We start from the raw sequence: 20,344 nt of genomic DNA, 5'->3' as shown, positions 1-20,344 counted from the left end.
GATGTGCAAGATTTCAGTTTAATAGAACATTTAATTTTACCACCCTTCTGAGTAAAACCACCACAGACGTTCCAATGGTTTCCGCTAAAAATACCATTAAAAAAAAATTACGAACCATCAAAGTGTTAACCATTAAAACCATCACCTAATGGTTTCAGTAGCAGTGTTGCCAAGTTTGCAGCTTTCCCACAGAATTGGGCTATTTGTAAACTATTGCTACATGTTGATTTCCCCCCCAGCGGTGGTTTGACATAATTGTAGCCTAATTCTAATTCACTGAAATGCATGTATTGAAATATTATACATATTATACCAATGATACAATTGTGCTATATTATGACTTTTGTGAGAAAGCATTGGAGCTCACAAAACACAGTTTATGATAAGCCTACTACAAGTGATTTTCAAGATTAAATTGTGTATAATGCATAAGAGTCTGTTTTGGGCAATATTCTATTATTTAATTGTTTTAACATGTCACCAGAAAGCAACAAATCAGCAGTAGAGACTCACAGGGACCGTTACAGTTCCCGTTAAAACCAATACAATTCCATTGTAATCATTAAAACCATTACCAATTCTACAAGGGTTTCTATTGTTTTGTTTTTAGTAGGAAAAGAAAGTTATTTTCACAGTTTGCTTACAGTTCTGCAAAACTAACTAAATTGTAAAAAGTAGGGAAAGCTAATTATTAATATAATATAATTAATAGTACATATATATTTTATATGTATTTATTTTTCTAAAGCTAATTTGAAAACCGCGGTGCTCAACCATTCGGTTTCATGTTGTTTGGGAAAACGCTGCCTCGTGTTACCATCACGACTACGTCAAATGACGAAGGCCATCTTTGTGTTTTTATTGGCTGAGACCGCTAAAAGAGGAGCTGACGCACCTAACCCGGAAACCAGCATAACAATAATACGAAAACAAACGATTCACAATCTGTACACTTTCCATACAACATTATGATAAACTATTGCACTTTTCCAAGTAGTTTGCACACATTGATCCGCATAAATATTTGTATTTCCTCAGAACGCCAAACAAACGAACTTTCTGAGTAGAACTATACTGATTGAATTAATCTAAAGCTCACATTTTATTTTTAATATAAAATATATAATATTACCAGTTTGGTAATATGACAACTAAAAAAAACGTGTAATTTTATATCATAAAGTAGTTATATTCGACCTTCCATGTCCATAGACGATTACTTGGGGGCTATTACTTTTACTACGGTTACCACACCATTACACGTAGCTTTAAAGTATTAAATATTAATGCAGACGGGCAGTTTATTATGGACAGATACCACTCCAATATTTATGAACAATAAGTTAATAGTAGTTTGCCGATGGGGAAACTGTCACGGTAAAGGGGAGGGGGTGATCCGCAACACAACAGGAGATAAGCTTGATTTGTTCATACTTCAACCACTGGGGCTCTTCTGCATCTTCGCCATATACAAACCCGAAGAAATGAAGTGAAATACGGCATGAGCTCGACGGAACCCAGCGGCACCGACACATCTGCGTCCTTTTAATAACCGGACGCGCTTTTCTTCTCCGGTTTACCGACTTTATAGTGTTCGGGATGGGTAAGGAGGTGAACGGCGTCTCTCGGAGTCGCTTTGAGGCGAGTAGTCACTGTTTATTTCCAGATTGACTTGTCGATGTAAATAATCTTGCGTTTTTATTCCTAAACGCCTGACATGATGTAGGATTAGAAGTGTTGTTGCAGTAGAAGAGGCCGAGCTTCCGCAATCATATGCGAGTTCAGCTCTTCTAATCGCTTGACAGTCTATAAAACACATTCATTAATGTATGTTGACCAAAGGCAGCATCAACTCCATCAATATATCCCTTTTTAAGTGGCTATATATTAGTTTTTCGTGTAAATATGTAGCCTACTTTGTGTCGAATTGTATAAACACAAACAACCGTTGATTAAAGATTAGTGTGGCTCAGAAGGCGCTTTAAAATGTCTCGCTTATTTACGCGAAGCAACAGTAGGTTGCGATGTAGGCTTCGATGGTTTTTATGAATTAAACTGGTTAGCTGAGATTATAGGAGACGGATAATGCTGGTAGGCCCACAGCAGGCTGGAGTGGGGAAAAACAGCCGGCCAAAACAAAAGCTGGATATATACACGGGCCTTTACGCGATAAAACACATCGCGTATCACAACTCATCACCCCAGAAAGCAGTTGGGCCGAGTTTCGCAAACATTTCGTTTGTTGTTGCTCTTCGAATCTCAAGATAAACCGTGTTTAAACAAGTTATAACTGTGTTTACATCTGGTGTGTCTCAAAACTTAGTGAGTTGACTACCTAGACCGCATTTTCGGGACTTAATAGGCTCGTGTTGCAGTTTTGTGCGCCTGTGATGCTGTCTAGATAGGGAGCTCACTAGGTTTTGTGACACAGCCGTAATGTTGAGACACATGGTGGTTTTGATGCTGGTTTTATCGGGGGTTTATGTATCTATAGTTGCTTTTAAAGATCAGACTCACACATACATACACTCTGGGCAGAGTCAGGCACATTGTAGCCAAGTTACTAAAGATTAATGTGTTAAATAATAGCACAATTATTCTTCCCTAATAAGATTACCGAAAATTTAAAATGGTATCAAATTTTAACCACAAACACTTAACTATCTATAAACGGTGAACAACCTTAAAATCCACATTACCTAGCCAGGGTGTTACATTACGTCCAAATTTAATTTTTTTCATATATGATAATAAAAGTGGCAATGCATCTCTGTAACATTTACTATTGTCCTATATAGCAAAAGTAATGTGAACGATAAGTTTTCCTTTGTGATGCAATAATTCAAATGCCTAAAATGTCATGCATTCTGGGCTGGCAGCTACTTATAATTTTTTAAAGACACATTACACTTCATTATGAGACATTAAAACCATGCCATTTAAGTGGAAACTGTGATAACTTTAGCAAATGATTGTAAAGGTACTAGACCTAATCTCAGTATGTTGCAAAGGCATGAATGTAATCAGTCTTTAGGCAGCGATGCATTGTTGCCAGCTTAAGCCTGTTTCTTTTTTTAGGATCAGAGTGATTATCTGGACATTGTTTTGGAGACAGCAGCATGAGAGTGATCTTTACAAATAACGGACAGCTCATATTATGCTTGGCTCCTTGATTGTTGCGATATTGTCAGAAAACATGGATGTAGCGTCAGCTGGTGGACTGGTTTTGCCTTTACGTACATATTTAGTTGCATTTGGCTATTGTAACGGTAAAAGGAGTGCAGCCATATTACAATTTCATTATTGTACCAGTGGTAACCTGGCTACTCAGTCAGTGTTGACCTAAATGTTACTGTTTAAATGGGGTTGTTAAGCTGATGTGTCAACAGAATGTATAGCCAGCGAATCAGAGAGCAAGAAACTGTTGCATTACATGTAAACCAGGAAGTCACTATATTTGTTGGTCATGATAAACTACTTAAAATGACTGAGGAGATAACTAGAAGTGTTATGCAGTAGCTGAGCTATACTCAGTATCAGATTACGGTATATTGAAATTACTGAAACCGGTAAACAAAATAAAAGGAGTAGCTGCTTTACAAACTCTTATTAATTTTGATATTTTTAGGTCAAACCGTTCTTGTCTGCCAGTCATATAATGCAGGTCAATGGTCACCACCTCAAAGAGCATGCACAGAGAAGTCCAAATTAAACATGATTTAATGACTCGTAAATGTAAGTACACTTTGATGGCCTAAGACACGAAACGAGCGGTTTGTGTGAGAAAACGAACAGTATTTATATAGTTTTTACCTCTTGTAAAAACCTCTTTGAGGTGGTGACTATAGACCTCCATTATATGACTGACAGACAAGAACGGTTTGACATCAAAATTGAAAATACTGCGGAAACAAAAGGCCCCTACATCTTGGATGTCCTTGAGGTAAGCTAAAACATATTAAAAATTAATTTTAAAGTGAACTAACAACACCTATTGTAACAAAATAATTCAATTAAAAAGGCAAAGAAATTATAAAGACATGCACAAAATAAGAGAGATCCTGTGAAATATTAATAACTGATTATGCTGTAGTATAATCTTATACATATACAACACTTTGTGCTCTGTAGCTTTAAAACAATATATATATTGTCATTAAAGTTTAAAGTAAACTTTAATTTTCTTTCTTTTTTTGTTATGGGATGAAATATATACTCTAGACATTTTTTTTTTTTGTATATCCATGATTATTATTCTCATCAAATTATAAGTATAGGGAGACAAATGACTATTTTCTCTGTAAAATAATAAACTAAATGTATAATACACTTAAGAATTACTATATTTTATTTTCATTTGGTATTAACATATTACCCACACATGACACATCTTTGAGAGATTTGCCCACGATTGAATGTACATGTACATATAAAAGGGAGCTGGTCATCAGAAAAGTCACCCTAAAGAGTGTTTCTGATGAGCTGGAAACAAGGGATCAATCATTCCTGGTGTGTAACAGTCTGCACGTCACATCATGGCTCATCCTTAAACAAACAAACAAATGGAAAGAGAATGGATGGGTGAAAAGAAAGAGGAACAACAAAACTGAGAGTTTGTGATAAAGAATACCTGTAAGCTATCTGACATATTGTTTCTCTCTCAGCTGAGTCGGTGCTTTAAAAGACATAGTTCACCCCCCCCCCCATAATGAAAGGAAACAGACTTTGGGGTCGTGAGGCTCAAAAAAAGCATGTGATTGTACTCAATAGTTCTGAGAGTGACTCAAATGATATCACTTTCCTATTCTCACATTATTCAAACTTCAGTTATTATGATCACCCTTCACTCTTAGAAGAAATGGTTCTATTTAGAACCAGAAATGGTTCCATCCCCCGCTTCATATATGGAACTCCAAAATGGTTCTATATAGAACCATTTTTTTGGTAAAAGGTTCTATTGGTGAAGTATGTTCTATAGAACCAAGAGGAACCCTTTTTTTATGTGTGTATAGAAACTTTTAGGGGTTCCAAATACGTAGCGCTGATAGAACCTTTTAAGGTTCTATATAGAACCTTTTCTTGTAAGAGTGTTGATGTGATTTGTTCCTTACATACTTATTCTAAAGCATTGACATCAAACCTGCAACAGTGTGTCTTGAGTTGCCAGGTTTGAATGTGAGATTTCAGAGTGTGTGTAGAGATGAACAACTGAAATGTTAAAATTTGGCTTCAGATGAGTTGAAATGATGCACGAGGCATACGTTATACTTTTATGTTGTAGGACTCATTCTTTTTCATTGTATTGAATAACATTTTAACGTTCTTTTAGAAGAAAATGGCCAGGTAACTCTTGATTTTGAATGATTTTGGGTGAATGAAAAATTAGAGATGATTGTTATGGGATTGGACACTGGTTTTCCTGGCTGGTTTGATTGTTGATTAGTGAATCAATTTAATCCCAGACTGATAGAAATGGAAATAACTGTGTTCATGTTTTTACAAAGGAATTCCCAGTGCACACAGAACAATTTATGCACGCTCCACTATTTTTGGATGTGAGTTCGTCACTTTTCCAAAAAAAAAAAAAAAAAAAAAAGGAACATCCGGTTTGCTCTGAATTATTCAGAAAGACAATCTGTTTCTCTTGTTACCATTTGGGGAAAAAAGGTTTTGTGGTTGGACGAAACCAAGTTACGACCTCTGGTGTTCATTTCCAGTATTTCAGCACACAGTCAAGGCTATACTCATATAATTTGGGATAAAATGTTGTCATTTTTTTTCAGAATAATTTAGTCTGTAAATTGTTTCAATGTTAAAATACTTGCACTACTGTCGATTAAATGACAGAATAAAGGAAAACAAGTGCTGTGAATTGCCTAAGTCCTAGAAGATCTGTCATGTTTATGGACATTTCCTTTAACCGTACAACACAATGCGGGCAATTTCTATTGACACGGTACTTAGGCTTGTATTTTTACAGAGTGTGGTGAGAATATTACGTCTAGATAAAGCGGGACTGGTGTTAGGTATTCCTTCTGTTGTTAGTGTTACCATGAGCTAGAAAAGAGAATGTGTGAAGGCTTTGTGTGGGATTGAGGAAGCACAAACAAACTTTGCAAAAGGTCGTTACAATTCTAAAGGTCAGAGAGAGAAAGAATAGAGAGAGTGCAAGAAACCTTACAAGGCAACTTTAGGGGGAAATGTATAGTTAAATTAAGTCCTTTTTTGAGACCGGAGTCTGACAGATTTTAAACTATTAAAATTATTTAAAAAATTCAGTATTTTTAATTTGAAATTTTAATGTAATGAAAATTACATTTGTTGCCTTGCAATTAACTGAAATAAGTTTAGGTGTAAGTAAAGTATTACAATTGGTAAAACCGAGATTAACGTTAATTTTGTTAACGTTAAAAAAACTCACATGCATACATGCAGTTTAATATAATTGGTAACATTTTGCTTAAACAATAAGCTTTTACTAGTTAACTACTCTAGTTAACAAGAATTAAGAATGAAAATACTTCAGCATTTAGTTCATATTAAATTCAACAAAATTCATTAAAATCAAAAGTTGCATTTGTTAACATTAGTTAGTGGACTATAAGCTAACATGAATGACTATATTTATTAACATAGATGAATAAATACAGTAATAAATGTATTGCACACTGTTAGTTCATGTTAATTAACTTATGCTAACAAATGATACCACTGTAAAAAAATATTTTTAAGATTTGTTATCACAACATATTTTCTTTTGTCAAATCAAATTTATAATAATTTATTTAGTTGAGATAACTTATTATTTTGAGTTTCCGATTATTAAATTAATCTCCTTCATTGTATTAACTCACTTTTTCCAGTTCAATCAACTTAAAACTTTAAGGCAACCCAGGTTACTTACTTTTTTAAGTTAAACCAACACTATTTTTTTTACGGTGTCCATTAATTAACAATGAGCAATACAGATACACTTTTGACAAATTTTAATAATATATTAGTAAATGATGAAATTAAGATTCACAAATGTTGTAGACGTTTTTTTTATTGTTAGTATCACATCAATAGGATTCATATAAACTAATGAACAAACTAACGGTAACAAATGGAATCTTATTGTAAAGTGTTACCAAAAAATAAATAAATAATACAACAAAATTGCTAAAAACAAAAGGACCTAAACTGCAATGAAAATATAAAGATATAAATAAAAATATTAATAAATAACATAATAGTATATAAATAATACTAAAACAACACTGGCACTTACAGTAGGCATGTTTTAGGAGTAATTCTTGACACCGTAACATTTTGATAACATAAAAGTTATTTCTATAAAATAGTTTTCATTCTCTGGTATTCCATAAATTTGTATGAACATATGTAAACTTAATTTGAAGCTTGTGTAATGCCTTAAAGAACCTAAGCCTCTGCATTAGAATACGAAAGACTTTTTGTTCTGTCATTCTGTGGGTTCAACTAAAATATTGTCGTCTTTTTTTATTGTTAAAAGTGTTAGATTTGCTGCAGAACACTGTAAATGCTATTGACCTCTGAACTTGTGAGACGCACAGTTTTCTAAATTACTGTTTTTCTCTCTCCTCAGATGTTCTCCAATAACGACGAGGCTGTTATTAACAAGAAGCTGCCGAAGGAACTGCTGTTACGGTTGGTGTGAAACCCATTCAACACTCTTTCTTCCTGATTCATTTACTTATTTAAATCATCTCTTTTTGTTAAAGGGTTAGTTCACCCAAAAATGAAAATTCTGTCAGTATTTACTCACCCTCATGTTGTTCCAAACCTCTATGTGTTTATTTGCTCTGCTGAACACAAAGGAAGATATTTGGAAGAATGTTTTAATCAAACAGATCTCAGTCCCCTTTGACTACCATAGTAGGAAAAATACATACTATGGTAGTCAATGGGGAATGAGATCTGTTTGATTAAAACATTCTTCCAGTAAATACTGACAGAATTTTCATTTTTGGGTGAACTAACCCTTTAATAGTATTACTCTTCTCCATCTCCATCAGGTTTCCTCATCTTTGCTGTTTTTATAGCTTATAAATAATGACTGAGCTATTTGTTAATTATGTTTGCTGATGGTTCTCCTCTCTTTTTGCCCCCGCAGAATCTTCTCATTTCTAGATGTTGTCACACTTTGCCGCTGCGCACAAGTCTCACGAGTAAGTGTGATTTAGTCTAGGGACTGGTGTTTTGTGGGACATTAATTGTCTATTTTGACATTTATTCATTTCACGAGCCCTCCAGTAAAACAGTATTTTGTGAATTATGCTGTATGTTGCTTGCTATGATTATTGACTTTCCTTTTCTCACTTGCTCTCTTTGCCTCAGTCATGGAACCTGTTAGCCCTGGATGGCAGTAACTGGCAGCGCATTGACCTCTTTGACTTCCAGAGAGACATTGAGGTCAGTAGACACAGACAGACTTTTTTTTTTGACAGATGAAGTCAACATTTTCTTTTAGCTATTGAAATACAAGCAATTTCAGATGTTATTTAAAGGAGTTGTTCACTTTAAAAAAAAACTTTTGCTGATAATTTACTCACCTCCATGTCATCCAAGATGTCCATGTCTTTCTTTCTTCAGTCGAAAAGAAATTAAGGTTTTTGATGAAAACATTCCAGGATTTTCTCCATATAATGGACTTCAATGCACTCAAAGGGCTTTAAACGGCACCAGACAATAAATTACGAAACGACAATGAGCGAAACGATCGGTCATTTAAAAAATAAATTAAAAAGGTTTACGTTTTATTAGCACAAATGCTCGCCTTTTATGACTCTCCTGTTCGAACTCGTTCATCAAAATGAACGAAATTTTTTCGAGTCATTTCATTCTGACTTGAAAAAAGATTTGTTCATTTTGATGAACGAGTCACGAATCCGCATCACAGAACAGAGCAAGGCGAGCATTTGTGCTTATAAATCTTAAAGGAACACTCCGACTTTTTGGGACTTTAGCCTATTCACCTTACCCCCCAGAGTTAGATAAGTCCATACATACCTTTTTCATCTCCGTGCGTGCTATAAGTCTGTTTGACGCACCCACCGCTAGCCTAGCTTAGCACAAAGACTTGATGTGACTGGTTGCAGCTTTCATACTGATCCAAATGAGTGGCAAAATAACGCAAACGTTTTCCTATTTACATGTTGTGATTTATATAGTCACATAATGTACAAATAACAAAGTCAAATGAGACACAGACATCTTTTAACCGTATAAAACCTGGGAACTATTCTCTGAAGGCGAAGCACTGCTACTTTGACGGCGTAATAACCGCATCACCGGAGACACGCCGTGGAGGAGCGGAGAGTTCGCTCAGTGTTTGGGTAATAGAGTCAGCAATTTATAAACAGTAAAAGCGTAGTTTAGAGTCATGGGTTTTCGCTCTATTGTAAATAGCTGCGACTGTAAACACGGGAGGTAACCATGTTTCACAGAATTCCAACTAAAAACGCTGACTGGATGAAGAAATGGCTAACTTACTCTGGATATTTATCCAAACACACCTAAGATTATCAAGGGACATTATGTTTGCTCGGTACATTTCAATGAGGACGACTATTTTGAAAAAATGGAATTTGCCACACGCATCATAATGTGCTGAAGGATACGGCCATCCCATCGATAGCACAGACAGGACAAGTGGAGCACCTGCGGCTGAGGTAAGTGTTCCGTTATGTTTTTAGATGACCTACTGTAACAGTGCCTTTAGCCAGATCTAATGTAACGTTAGTGACACTATTATATGATTAGGGTATGAATATGTTTTTATCTTGATGCGGTGCGGACGCGCTTGGGGAAAAAAAACGAGCGCGTTTACCGCGTTGAACTTGCACCCTGCGCGCGCCTAGTAGCCTAAATTTGAAATAACCATGGAAATAACGAACTTGAGCGTGCAAAAGGGTACGATAGGCTGTGAGTTCATTGTGCAAAAACAATTTGTGCTATTACTTTCGCCTTATTCTATTCTATAGTAATGCAATACTGTATATTATATAGGCAAATGTATTTACTGTTGAATACATTTGGTTCAGCTAATAAATTGCATTTAAAATATATTGATTCCTGTAATAATAATTATTTATTCATGTGATATTTATAAATCTGGGTGCGTTTTTGGTTGGAAATCAATGAAACATGGTACTGTATTACCTGGTCTCCCCTGTTTATTGTCACAGCTCATACAATAAAGCAAACACCCATGATAAACCTTGCTTTTCTATCTAACTTTAGTAATTGCTGACTCTTTATTCCAACGCTGAGCGAAGCGAACTCTCTGCTCATCGTCACGGTGCGTCTCAGGTGATTGTTATCACTCTGCCCAAGTAGCAGTGCTTCCCCTTCAGAAAATATAGTATTTATACGGTCAAAAGATGTCTGTGTCTCATATGGCCATGATATTTGCACACTCTGTGACTATACAAACCACAACATGTAAATAGGAAAACGTTTGCGTTATTTTGTCACTCATTTGGATTAGTATGAAAGCTGCAACCATTCACATCCAGTCTTTGTGCTAAGCTAGGCTAGCGGCGGGTGCGTCAAACAGACTTATAGCACGCACGGAGATGAAAAAGGTATGTATGGACTTATCTAACTCTGGGGGGTAAGGTGAATAGGCTAAAGTCCCAAAAAGTCGGAGTGTTCCTTTAAACTTTGTTATTTATTTTTTAAATGACCGATCGTTTCGCTAGATAAGACCCTTATTCATCGTCTGGTGTCGTTTAAAGCCCTTTGAAGCTGTACTGAAACTCTCATTTGGACCTTGAACCGTTTGGTTCCCATTGAAGTCCATTATATGGAGAAAATCCTGGAATGTTTTGATCAAAAACCTTAATTTCTTTTCGACTGAAGGAAGACAGACATGGACATCTTGGATGGAGTAAATTATCTGCAAAAGTTTTTGTGAAAGTAAGTGAACTAATCCTTTAATATGAAGGTGGCTACCAGATCTTAAAAATCTCTTCGTGTATAGGGTCGTGTGGTGGAGAACATCTCAAAGCGGTGTGGAGGCTTCCTAAGGAAGTTGAGTCTTAGAGGATGTCTCGGAGTCGGAGATAGTGCGCTCAGGTAAGAAAGAGGTAGCAGATAAATGCTTTATGAGCACTTTTTCACAGCTAAAAGATGAATATTCATTCTTAAAGGAGAACTCCGGCACAAAACGAACCTTTGGTCTAATAACACATTGGTACCTAGTCAATTTATTTTCATGATAATCAAATGTAAGGAGTTTTATTTCTAAAAACTGTTTAGCGTATAACGCTAGTATAGAAGACATAGAGTAATGAAAAATAAAAATCGCTAGTTAATACCACTAACAAAGCTCAAAATAGCCCCACACTAATAGAGTAACATAATGAGGGTCCATACATGCAAACCGAAGCATTGAGAACTTTGTAAGTGTACAGACCGTTTAATAAGAAGATATTTTATAAAGACAGTCCACTTCGTGTATGCAGGCAGGAGCCATCTTTGAAAAACAGTCTCGACCAGTCGAACCACGAACGCCGTTCATACAGTTCAGCTCACTTAGCACGGCATTCGTAGTTCGACTGGTCGAGACTGCTTCTCTCTCCTTACGTTCTTCCGTCGTCACAAGGTCATTTCATCCATCAGATCCTTCAGAAAGATCTGACAGAACCCATAAATTGACCCCCCATAGACCCTCCCCTTGAAGAAATCAGGACAGAAGTGATTGAAAGTGGGCAAAAGAGACGGATTAAAATACCAGGTGTAAACGGAAATGTTTTCCTCATCTACTTGTGATCTGAATGACCAAAACGCATCTTAATACCCAGTTTGAACAGGGCCTGTGTCAACTCTAAAGCAGAAAACGCTTTTGCCTGTCAATCATTTTTATAAAAAACTAAAATGGCTTCCAGGATGTTTGCATTTAAGTATGTGTGATGTTTCATTCATGCAAACCTTTTAGAGGAAAAACCATTTCGGTTCACTTTGTCATTTTGCCCTTTATGTGAATAACCCAAAAGTCACCATGAAATCAAAATGGATGGAATATTGCACTTTTTATTATTAATGATTTATCCGTGCACGTCATTCTTTTTAATTTATTTTATATCTTAATTTTTACTTTTTATATCTTTTATCAAAATAACTCCCCCCTCCCTTTTTCAGCGACATCTCTTCTCTTCTCTGATGATGCGTTTACTGGCGTGAGGGCGGGACAACCTGTCACTCACATGAGATCGACCAATAGTAAACCACAACCATCCAATCAAACCCCATGGACAAAATCAAGTCCCGCCCTACATGTTTTTTTTTTTAATGAGAAGCCGTTACACTCAGACATATACGCCACGATAAGAAAGAAAAGACTATCGCAACTTTCATGCCATTTCATGCCGACTATAAGACCTGTCGAGAAACTAGATTGCCTCTGGGAAATTCAAGCATCGTTTAAAGTTTAATCACGTCAAATTTCCTTTCTCTCGTAGAACGTTTGCCCAGAACTGCAGAAATATTGAGCTGCTCAGCCTCAATGGCTGCACCAAGATCACTGACAGGTAGGTGTGTGTGAGTGTGAGAGTGTGTGAAAGTGCTTTGTGATCTCCATTGAATTTCTGTCTTTCTTTTTGCAGTACCTGTAACAGCTTGAGCAAATTTTGTCCCAAACTGAAGCACTTGGATCTTGCGTCCTGCACCTCAATCACCAACCTGTCCCTCAAAGCTCTGAGGTCAGAGGTCGCAGACACACACTCTTGCTGGTTACGCAGAATGCTTCTCTAGGGCTAAACGTCTCTCTCTGTGTGTCATTTTAGCGAGGGATGTCCTTTGCTGGAGCAGTTGAACATCTCGTGGTGTGATCAGGTGACCAAAGACGGCATACAGGCACTTGTGAGATGTTGTCCAGGACTCAAAGGCTTGTTCCTCAAGGGCTGCACACAGGTGATACTGGACTTTCACATCATCCTTCAGCCCTCTTCTGTGTTATTTAAAGCTTTTTGAATTGCTAAAATAAAATCTAAATATAACACTTATAAGGTATCTTTTGTTAGCATTAGTTAATGCATTAGCTAATATGAAATAATAATGAGCAATTTATATTTATTCATTCATCTTTGTTTATGTTGATACAAATAAAATTGTTATTTGTTTGTTAATTCATAGCGCATTAAAGGGATGGTTCACTTTGAAATTAATTTTTGGTGTGTTTTAGCTTACCTCAAGGACATCCAAGATGTAGATGTCTTTGTTTCCGCAGTTGTTTCAATTTTGATATTTTTAGGTCAAACCGTTCTTGTCTGTCAGTCATATAATGGAGGTCTATGGTCACCACCTCAAAGAGCATGCACAGAGAAGTCCAAATTAAACATGATTTAATGACTCGTGAATGTAAGTACACATTGATGGACTAAGACATGAAATGAGCGGTTTGTGTGAGAAAACGAACAGTATTTATATCGTTTTTACTTCTTGATCTGAGGGCGCGGGCAAGCGCCGGAAGTGATCTCTTGTGCGTTTGTGAAAAACATTGTCTATTTATGTATCAAAACTGTCTTCCATTGCGATTTCCTGTGTATCTAAATATGTTTAGATCTTTACATTGAAAGGTAACACTTCCAAAATCTCTGTGTAAATAATGAGTGACGTATAGGCACGAGAGATCACTTCCGGCGCTTGTATAGATAGAAGCGCCTGCACTCTCAGATCACTTGGAAGTGGCTGTGGTTACAAGAGGTAAAAACTATATAAATAGTTTTCTCTCACAAACCGCTCGTTTCGTGTCTTAGGCCATCAATGTGTACTTAATTTGGAATTCTCTGTGCATGCTCTTTGAGGTGGTGACCATAGACCTCCATGGTATGACTGACAGACAAGAACAGGTTAACCAAAAAATATCAAAATTGAAAATACTGTGGAAACAAAGACACCTACATCTTGGATGCCCTTGAGGTAAGCTAAAACATACCAAAAATTAATTTCAAAATGACCCATCTCCTTAACTAATGTTAACAAATGCGTCCTTTGATTTGAACACATTAGTAATGTTGAAATTAACATTAACTAACAATGAACAATTCTTCCACAGTGTTTATTAATTTTAGTTCATGTTAACTAATGCCAACGAACAAAACCTTTTGCCTTGGCAACTAACTGAAATAAGTTCAAGGTGAAGTACTAAAATTGCCTAAACTCTAAAACTGGAAATATAAAAATTGAAAGCATATATGTACAGTACATAATGAAATTGTTAAAAAAATAAATAATTTAAACTAATTTAAATAAAATAATATGTAAATATATAAAAATAAAATCTAATTAAAAAGTAAAAAAAAAAACTTGAATTAAAATTGAAGTACTGAAATTACTAAAACTGAAATAAAAATGAAAGCTATGGAGAAATTAATTAAACTCCAAAAACTAATAAAAATGACAAAAGCACATAACAAAATTAATACAATTCAAATGAAAGATAAAAGTTTTAAAATATAAAAAAAAAAGTCTTGACCCAAACTCATGGCATTGGTTGACGCACAAGTTAAGCAAACAGGCCACATTGTTTATGTTTATAATAATAATACATTTATTTATTTATTTAAATAAATAATAATGATAGATTAACCACAGTTATCAACTCTGGAACTTCCCATTTCATGCAATAATAACCTGATAAGGCCAAAAAGAACAAAAGACACCAAGAAAAAAGGAAGAGCATAGTCCATATGCTATCAGATATCTTTAGAAGACTTTTATGGTAATTGTTGCCGTTGATTTGTCGTCACTGATCTCCACATTTTGTATTCTATGTAAAATCAAATGGGTTTGACAACATGGCGGGAGTACTGTCTCTTTAAATCCGATAAATCGTTTAGTAGCACATTATCTGTCTCTCTTTTATGTTTTCTCTCTTTATAGTTGGAAGACGAAGCATTAAAGCATATTGGAGCACATTGTCCAGAGCTGGTCACACTCAATTTGCAGACGTGTTCAGTAAGACTCACACATTCACATTCTCTCATACACTGGATGGGGTGGTTTCCTCATCTAGGTATATCTCTGTGTGTGAATCGAGCAGCAGATCACAGATGAAGGTCTTATTACCATCTGTCGCGGGTGCCATCGGCTGCAGTCTTTGTGTGTGTCTGGCTGTGCGAACATCACAGATGCGATTCTCAATGCCTTGGGCCAAAACTGCCCTCGTCTCAGGTACATATAACACACACATACACACACACACACACAATCCAACCCATGCATTTGCATGCAATCACCCATTACCCAATTTCTATCCACTTGTCAACTTTGAACCATTGATATTTTTGTCTCTGTAGAATATTAGAGGTGGCCCGCTGCTCTCAGCTTACAGATGTAGGCTTCACTTCACTAGCACGGGTGAGTCAACGATCTGACAAACACAAACCTCCATCTGTGCTGAACCTCTGGAGCTTCTAACAACAGAAATCAAACGCTTCATTTCCTCTTGTTTTACAGAATTGTCATGAACTAGAAAAGATGGATTTAGAAGAGTGTGTACAGGTGGGTTGGCATGAAAATGCATGATTACAAAATGTTAAAATGTTGTTGCATACACTATTTAAAATGTTCAATTTTGATATTTACATTTATTTATTTAGCTGACACTTTTATCCAAAGCGACTTACAATTGCTATATATGTCAGAGGTCACACGCCTTTGGAGCAACTAGGGGTTAGGTGTCTTGCTCAGGGACACATTGGTGTCTCACAGCGGATTCGAACCCAAAAGGCATGTGTCTTATCCACTGCGCCATCACCACCCCACAAATAAACAAAATTTTAGGTCAAACCATCTATTAGTCATATAATGGAGGTCTATGGTCACCACCTCAAAGAAATTAATTTTTGGTCTGTTTTAGCTTACCTCAAGGGCATCCAAAATGTAAATGTCTTTGTTTCCGCAGTAGTTTCAATTTTGACACTTTTAGGTCAAACCGTTCATATAATGGAGGTCTATGGTCACCACCTCAAAGAGCATGCACAAAGAAGTCCAAATTAAACATGATTTAATGACTCGTAAATGTAAGTACACATTGATGGCCTAAGACGCGAAACGAGCGGTGTGTGTGAGAAAACGAACAGTATTTATATTGTTTTTGCCAGCCACGTCCAAGTGATCTGAGAGCGTGGGCACTTTGTGGCAGTGGTTACAAGTGGTAAAAACAATATAAATATTAGATATAGAGTATGATTACGACCATGAGTGTGTCCTGACACGTGTTGTCTAATGTCAATCCCAATGCATCTTTTTCAGTATCTACATGGATAATAAAATCACCAACAATTAATTAAGACTTCATGTCAAACAGGATTTATTACTTACACTATATAACGTTACATAAACTTAAAATAAACCTATACTTAAAACTAGAGTATCTGGAAATATTACTGTAAATGACAGCAACACTTGCCCCTTTGGACTCATTTACAGTATTACTGTGTATCAAGTGCTGAGGAACATCCGAAGCTGAAACTCAGATAATCAGATCAACTCTGACCAATCAGAGCAGAGTATTTTGTTTAATTGAAGGTTGAATGTATCCTCCAATTATACATTTTAGTTTTTATAATTATTTTTCATAACTTGTTTTTTTTACCACTAGAGGACTCCCAAAACCCCCCATTATTTTTTATTATAGACATTGGCTGTGTGTTTGCAGTTATTTGTCTTATCTGACATGAAAGGGAGTATAGTTCCTAATGTTATTTCGTCTTTTGTTGATTATCAATGAATACAGTTATCATGAATATTTATAATTGTATTTATTTATGCATGTAAAGTGCTTTAGAAAATGTTATAAAAGCATTGTTATAGCATTTCCTCTTTCTCCTTAGATTACAGATGGGACGCTCATCCAGCTATCTATACACTGCCCTCGACTCCAGGTTCTGGTAAGGGTTAAAAACAAAATTTACAATAAAACATTTGTATTTTAGTCGTGTCACTTTTTAAAGGGTAACTAAACCTCTGGTCAGAGCCTGACTCCACCCACTGGCAATATTAGATAAAGGGGACGAAATAGATGCTAAAACACTCTATGCTGATCGTTTTCAATTCTCACAATTCCAATTCCTGACCCCCTACAGTGGTTTTGACGAGATGGTATTTATTTTGCCAAGGGCGTAGCTCGCGTGGTGAGCTGAAAGCTGCGTACGTCACGAAAAACCGCTAAAATCCAATAGGAAAATTCAACTGCAGTAGCCATCGTTCAACCTGAAGAGGGCAGCACTAAGACGCTTTTACACCATAGCCTATATTGTAGAAATAGAACACTTAATATAAACAAATCTGTCAAAAAAGTTACTCGAATCGATGACTGGTATTAATAAAGATCCGTTCTTACAGATCATGAACTAAAAAAAGTTGGTTAAGTGTTAAGTTACTCTTTAATCTCCCACAATAATGTCACTTATTCCATTTGAGGGCTTTTCTCGGTTAATCAGAATATGTAATTAATACTAATAATTGCTGGGTGTCATGGGCTTGTTTGTGTATTTTTTGTTGTGGTTGATGTTTCAGAGTTTGTCCCACTGTGAGCTGATCACTGATGATGGCATCCGGCAGCTGGGCAGTGGACCCTGTGCTCATGACCGGCTGGAGGTGGTGGAGCTCGACAACTGCCCGCTCATCACTGATGCTTCATTAGAGCATCTGAAGACCTGTCACAGCCTGGACCGCATCGAGCTGTACGACTGTCAACAGATCACCCGCGCCGGCATCAAACGCTTGAGGGTAAGACCTTTCTTTGCTTCTGCAGTGAGAGGGAACACATAGCGGTTTGTTGTGGGTACTAAAATAAAACTTTTTTTGGGATGGATATGTATAGATTTAGGTTTGGTTTGCAGATCTTGGTATAGGCCAAGAAATGGGTTCTTTATATATATTACAAGTGTAAATAATTGCTCTGATTAAGGAGTAGTTCACTTTTAAAAAAACCTTTGCTGATAATTTACTCACCCCATGTCATCCAAGATGTTCATGTCATTCTTTCTTCAGTCGAAAAGAAATTAAGGCTTTTGATGAAAACATTCCAGGATTTTCTCCATATAATGGACTTCAATGGGAACCAAACGGTTCAAGGTCCAAATGAGAGTTTCAGTGCAGCTTCAATGGGCTTTAAACGATTCCAGACGATGAATAAGGGTCTTATCAAGTGAAACGATGGCTCATTTCAAAAATAAATTAAAAAAATTAAGTTTTATAAGCACAAATGCTCACCTGTCTCTGTTCTGTGTGACTCTCCTGTTCGAATTCGTTCATCAAAATGAACAAATCTTTTTTCGAGTCATTTTATTCATTCATCGAAAAAAGATTTGTTCATTTTGTTTCAGGTTCCATTCACTGTGGTTTAGGTTCATAAGAAGTGTCTTATGCTCACAGTAAAAAAACAGAAAGAAACTGTACTATTGTGAAATATTATTCCAAATTAAAAAAAATGGAGTAATGATGCTGAAAATTCAGTTCTCGTCACAGAAACACAGTTTTCAGAGGCACATGATCCTTCAGAAATCGTTCTAATATGATATCAGTCAACATTTTTGTTGCTTAATTTTTGTGGAAACTTTTTTTGTGGAAATGATTTTTCAGGATTCTTTTTATAGAATTAAATAGAACAGCATTTATTTGAAATATAAAATCTCTTTACTGTAATTTTTGATCAATTTAACGATTCCTTATTGAATAAAAGTATTTATTTATTAAAATAAATAATTCTTACTGAAAAGTTGCCTTGAATGAACTGTCTGCCCATGTATAAATGCAAAAAAAAAAAAAAAAAAACCCAGCTGTGCTGCTTAATATAATTTTTATTCTGGATTCTTCGAATAGAAAGTTCAAAAGAACAGCATTTATTTCTAATGGAAATATTTTATAACATTACATATGTGTTTTACTGTCACTTTGCACCTTACCGTATAAAAGTATTAGTTTCTTTTCAAAGAAACCGTACTGTCCCCAAACATTTTAAAGGTAGTGTACTTGAAGATATATGTATATAATAGATAGAAAATATATATTTAAAAGGTGTTGTAACAACTAAATTAAATTGTAAGATTAAACAATTGCACACATTTTATGACTTAAAATAACCATTTATTTTAAGCAGTTGTATTTTAGACAACACACAGTTATTGTATTAAAATCAATGAAAAGTATTAGACAACATTAATTAGTAGATGCGTTGACAATGCAGTGTGTAGATTTAGTTATGAACACAAGAGGGCGCTCTCATCTCAAAATGCACTGATGTTCACGTTTATTTATAATATTGTGTTTTTGTGAGTAACCCGTATGATTATAAGATACATCATATGCTGGTGAGCTTCTTTTTTATGCACTTTGTTTCTTTTTTTCATCTTTAGACTCACTTGCCCAACATTAAAGTTCACGCCTACTTTGCACCCGTGACTCCGCCTCCATCGGTGGGCGGGAGCCGCCAGAGGTTCTGCCGCTGCTGTATCCTTCTATGATGTGAAGCGGACTGTGCATCTTGACCTCTCACCCCCTGGTCCACCTAGAGCACGTGCTGGTGGGTCCCGGGTCAGAGCGCACGGGAGTGACCGAGAGACATACAGAACTCCACACCCAGTCATGAGCTTTAATCAACACTACAGTCCATTCAATGGCTTTATACCAGACTCTTATAAGGTAACTAAAGTGGACGGATTGGGGGAATGTGCTACTTTGTTCATTGCAAACTTTTTAGAGAACAGAACAATGGGGCCTTTCTGAAATTAATGGCCGCTTGTTATTGGATGGACCACCTCGATTTGATTCGAGGTCATGGAGACGATCACAAGGTAACAGCTCATCTTTCTTGGCCCTAAACACACAGTGATGGTGGTCTTTAACCTGTGAGCCCCTGAAGACACGCGTTCAAACACATCTCTCACACACACGCATACACACGGATTCTCTTTCTCTCTGTTTGTGTTGCTCTCGGTGGCTTTGTTAAACTTACAGCAGAGACTGAATATTTTTAAAGCGCGATTCATTTCCAAATCTTGCGTTTTATTTAGTTATCGGTCTTTACTATTTTAGAAGGCGTCAGAGTTACTATCGAGATCCAGGGCGTACAGATTTAGGCTGTAGTAAAAAAGGCAAGTGGGAAAATGTGTATGTATTGGGTGGATGAGTGAGTGTGTGTGTGAAAATCTGTCATTCGTGATGATGGAGAGAACGGCTGTAGGCTTCATTCATGAAACAAGCAGAATTAATTTTTCTTATAAATTCAGTACTTCACCTTGGCTTGTGGTCCTTAAAGGGTTAGTTCACCCAAAAATGAAAATTCTGTCAGTTTTTACTCACCCTCATGTTG

The 20,344-nt window shown here is 36.1% G+C and overlaps 1 protein-coding gene across 1 annotated transcript; it reads left to right on the top strand.

The window, feature by feature from the left end:
- The first annotated feature begins 1,380 nt into the window (after window positions 1–1,380).
- Window positions 1,381–20,344, top strand: fbxl20 (F-box and leucine rich repeat protein 20). The gene is made up of 15 exons (XM_039681506.2): window positions 1,381–1,641; window positions 7,607–7,668; window positions 8,135–8,189; window positions 8,359–8,433; window positions 11,006–11,100; window positions 12,486–12,554; window positions 12,630–12,725; window positions 12,810–12,936; window positions 14,908–14,982; window positions 15,068–15,198; window positions 15,324–15,384; window positions 15,484–15,528; window positions 16,863–16,919; window positions 17,548–17,760; window positions 19,389–20,344. Exons 1-15 carry the CDS (start codon window positions 1,600–1,602, stop codon window positions 19,494–19,496), a joined length of 1,311 nt encoding a protein of 436 aa, XP_039537440.1. The 5' UTR covers window positions 1,381–1,599; the 3' UTR covers window positions 19,497–20,344.

This window comes from Pimephales promelas, chromosome 18, assembly GCF_988280905.1.
Source record: "Pimephales promelas chromosome 18, fPimPro1.hap1.1, whole genome shotgun sequence".
In the NCBI taxonomy this organism is placed as follows: Eukaryota; Metazoa; Chordata; class Actinopteri; order Cypriniformes; family Leuciscidae; genus Pimephales; species Pimephales promelas.
Note: the sequence above shows the minus strand (reverse complement) of the source record. Positions and strands in the feature narration are given on the sequence as shown.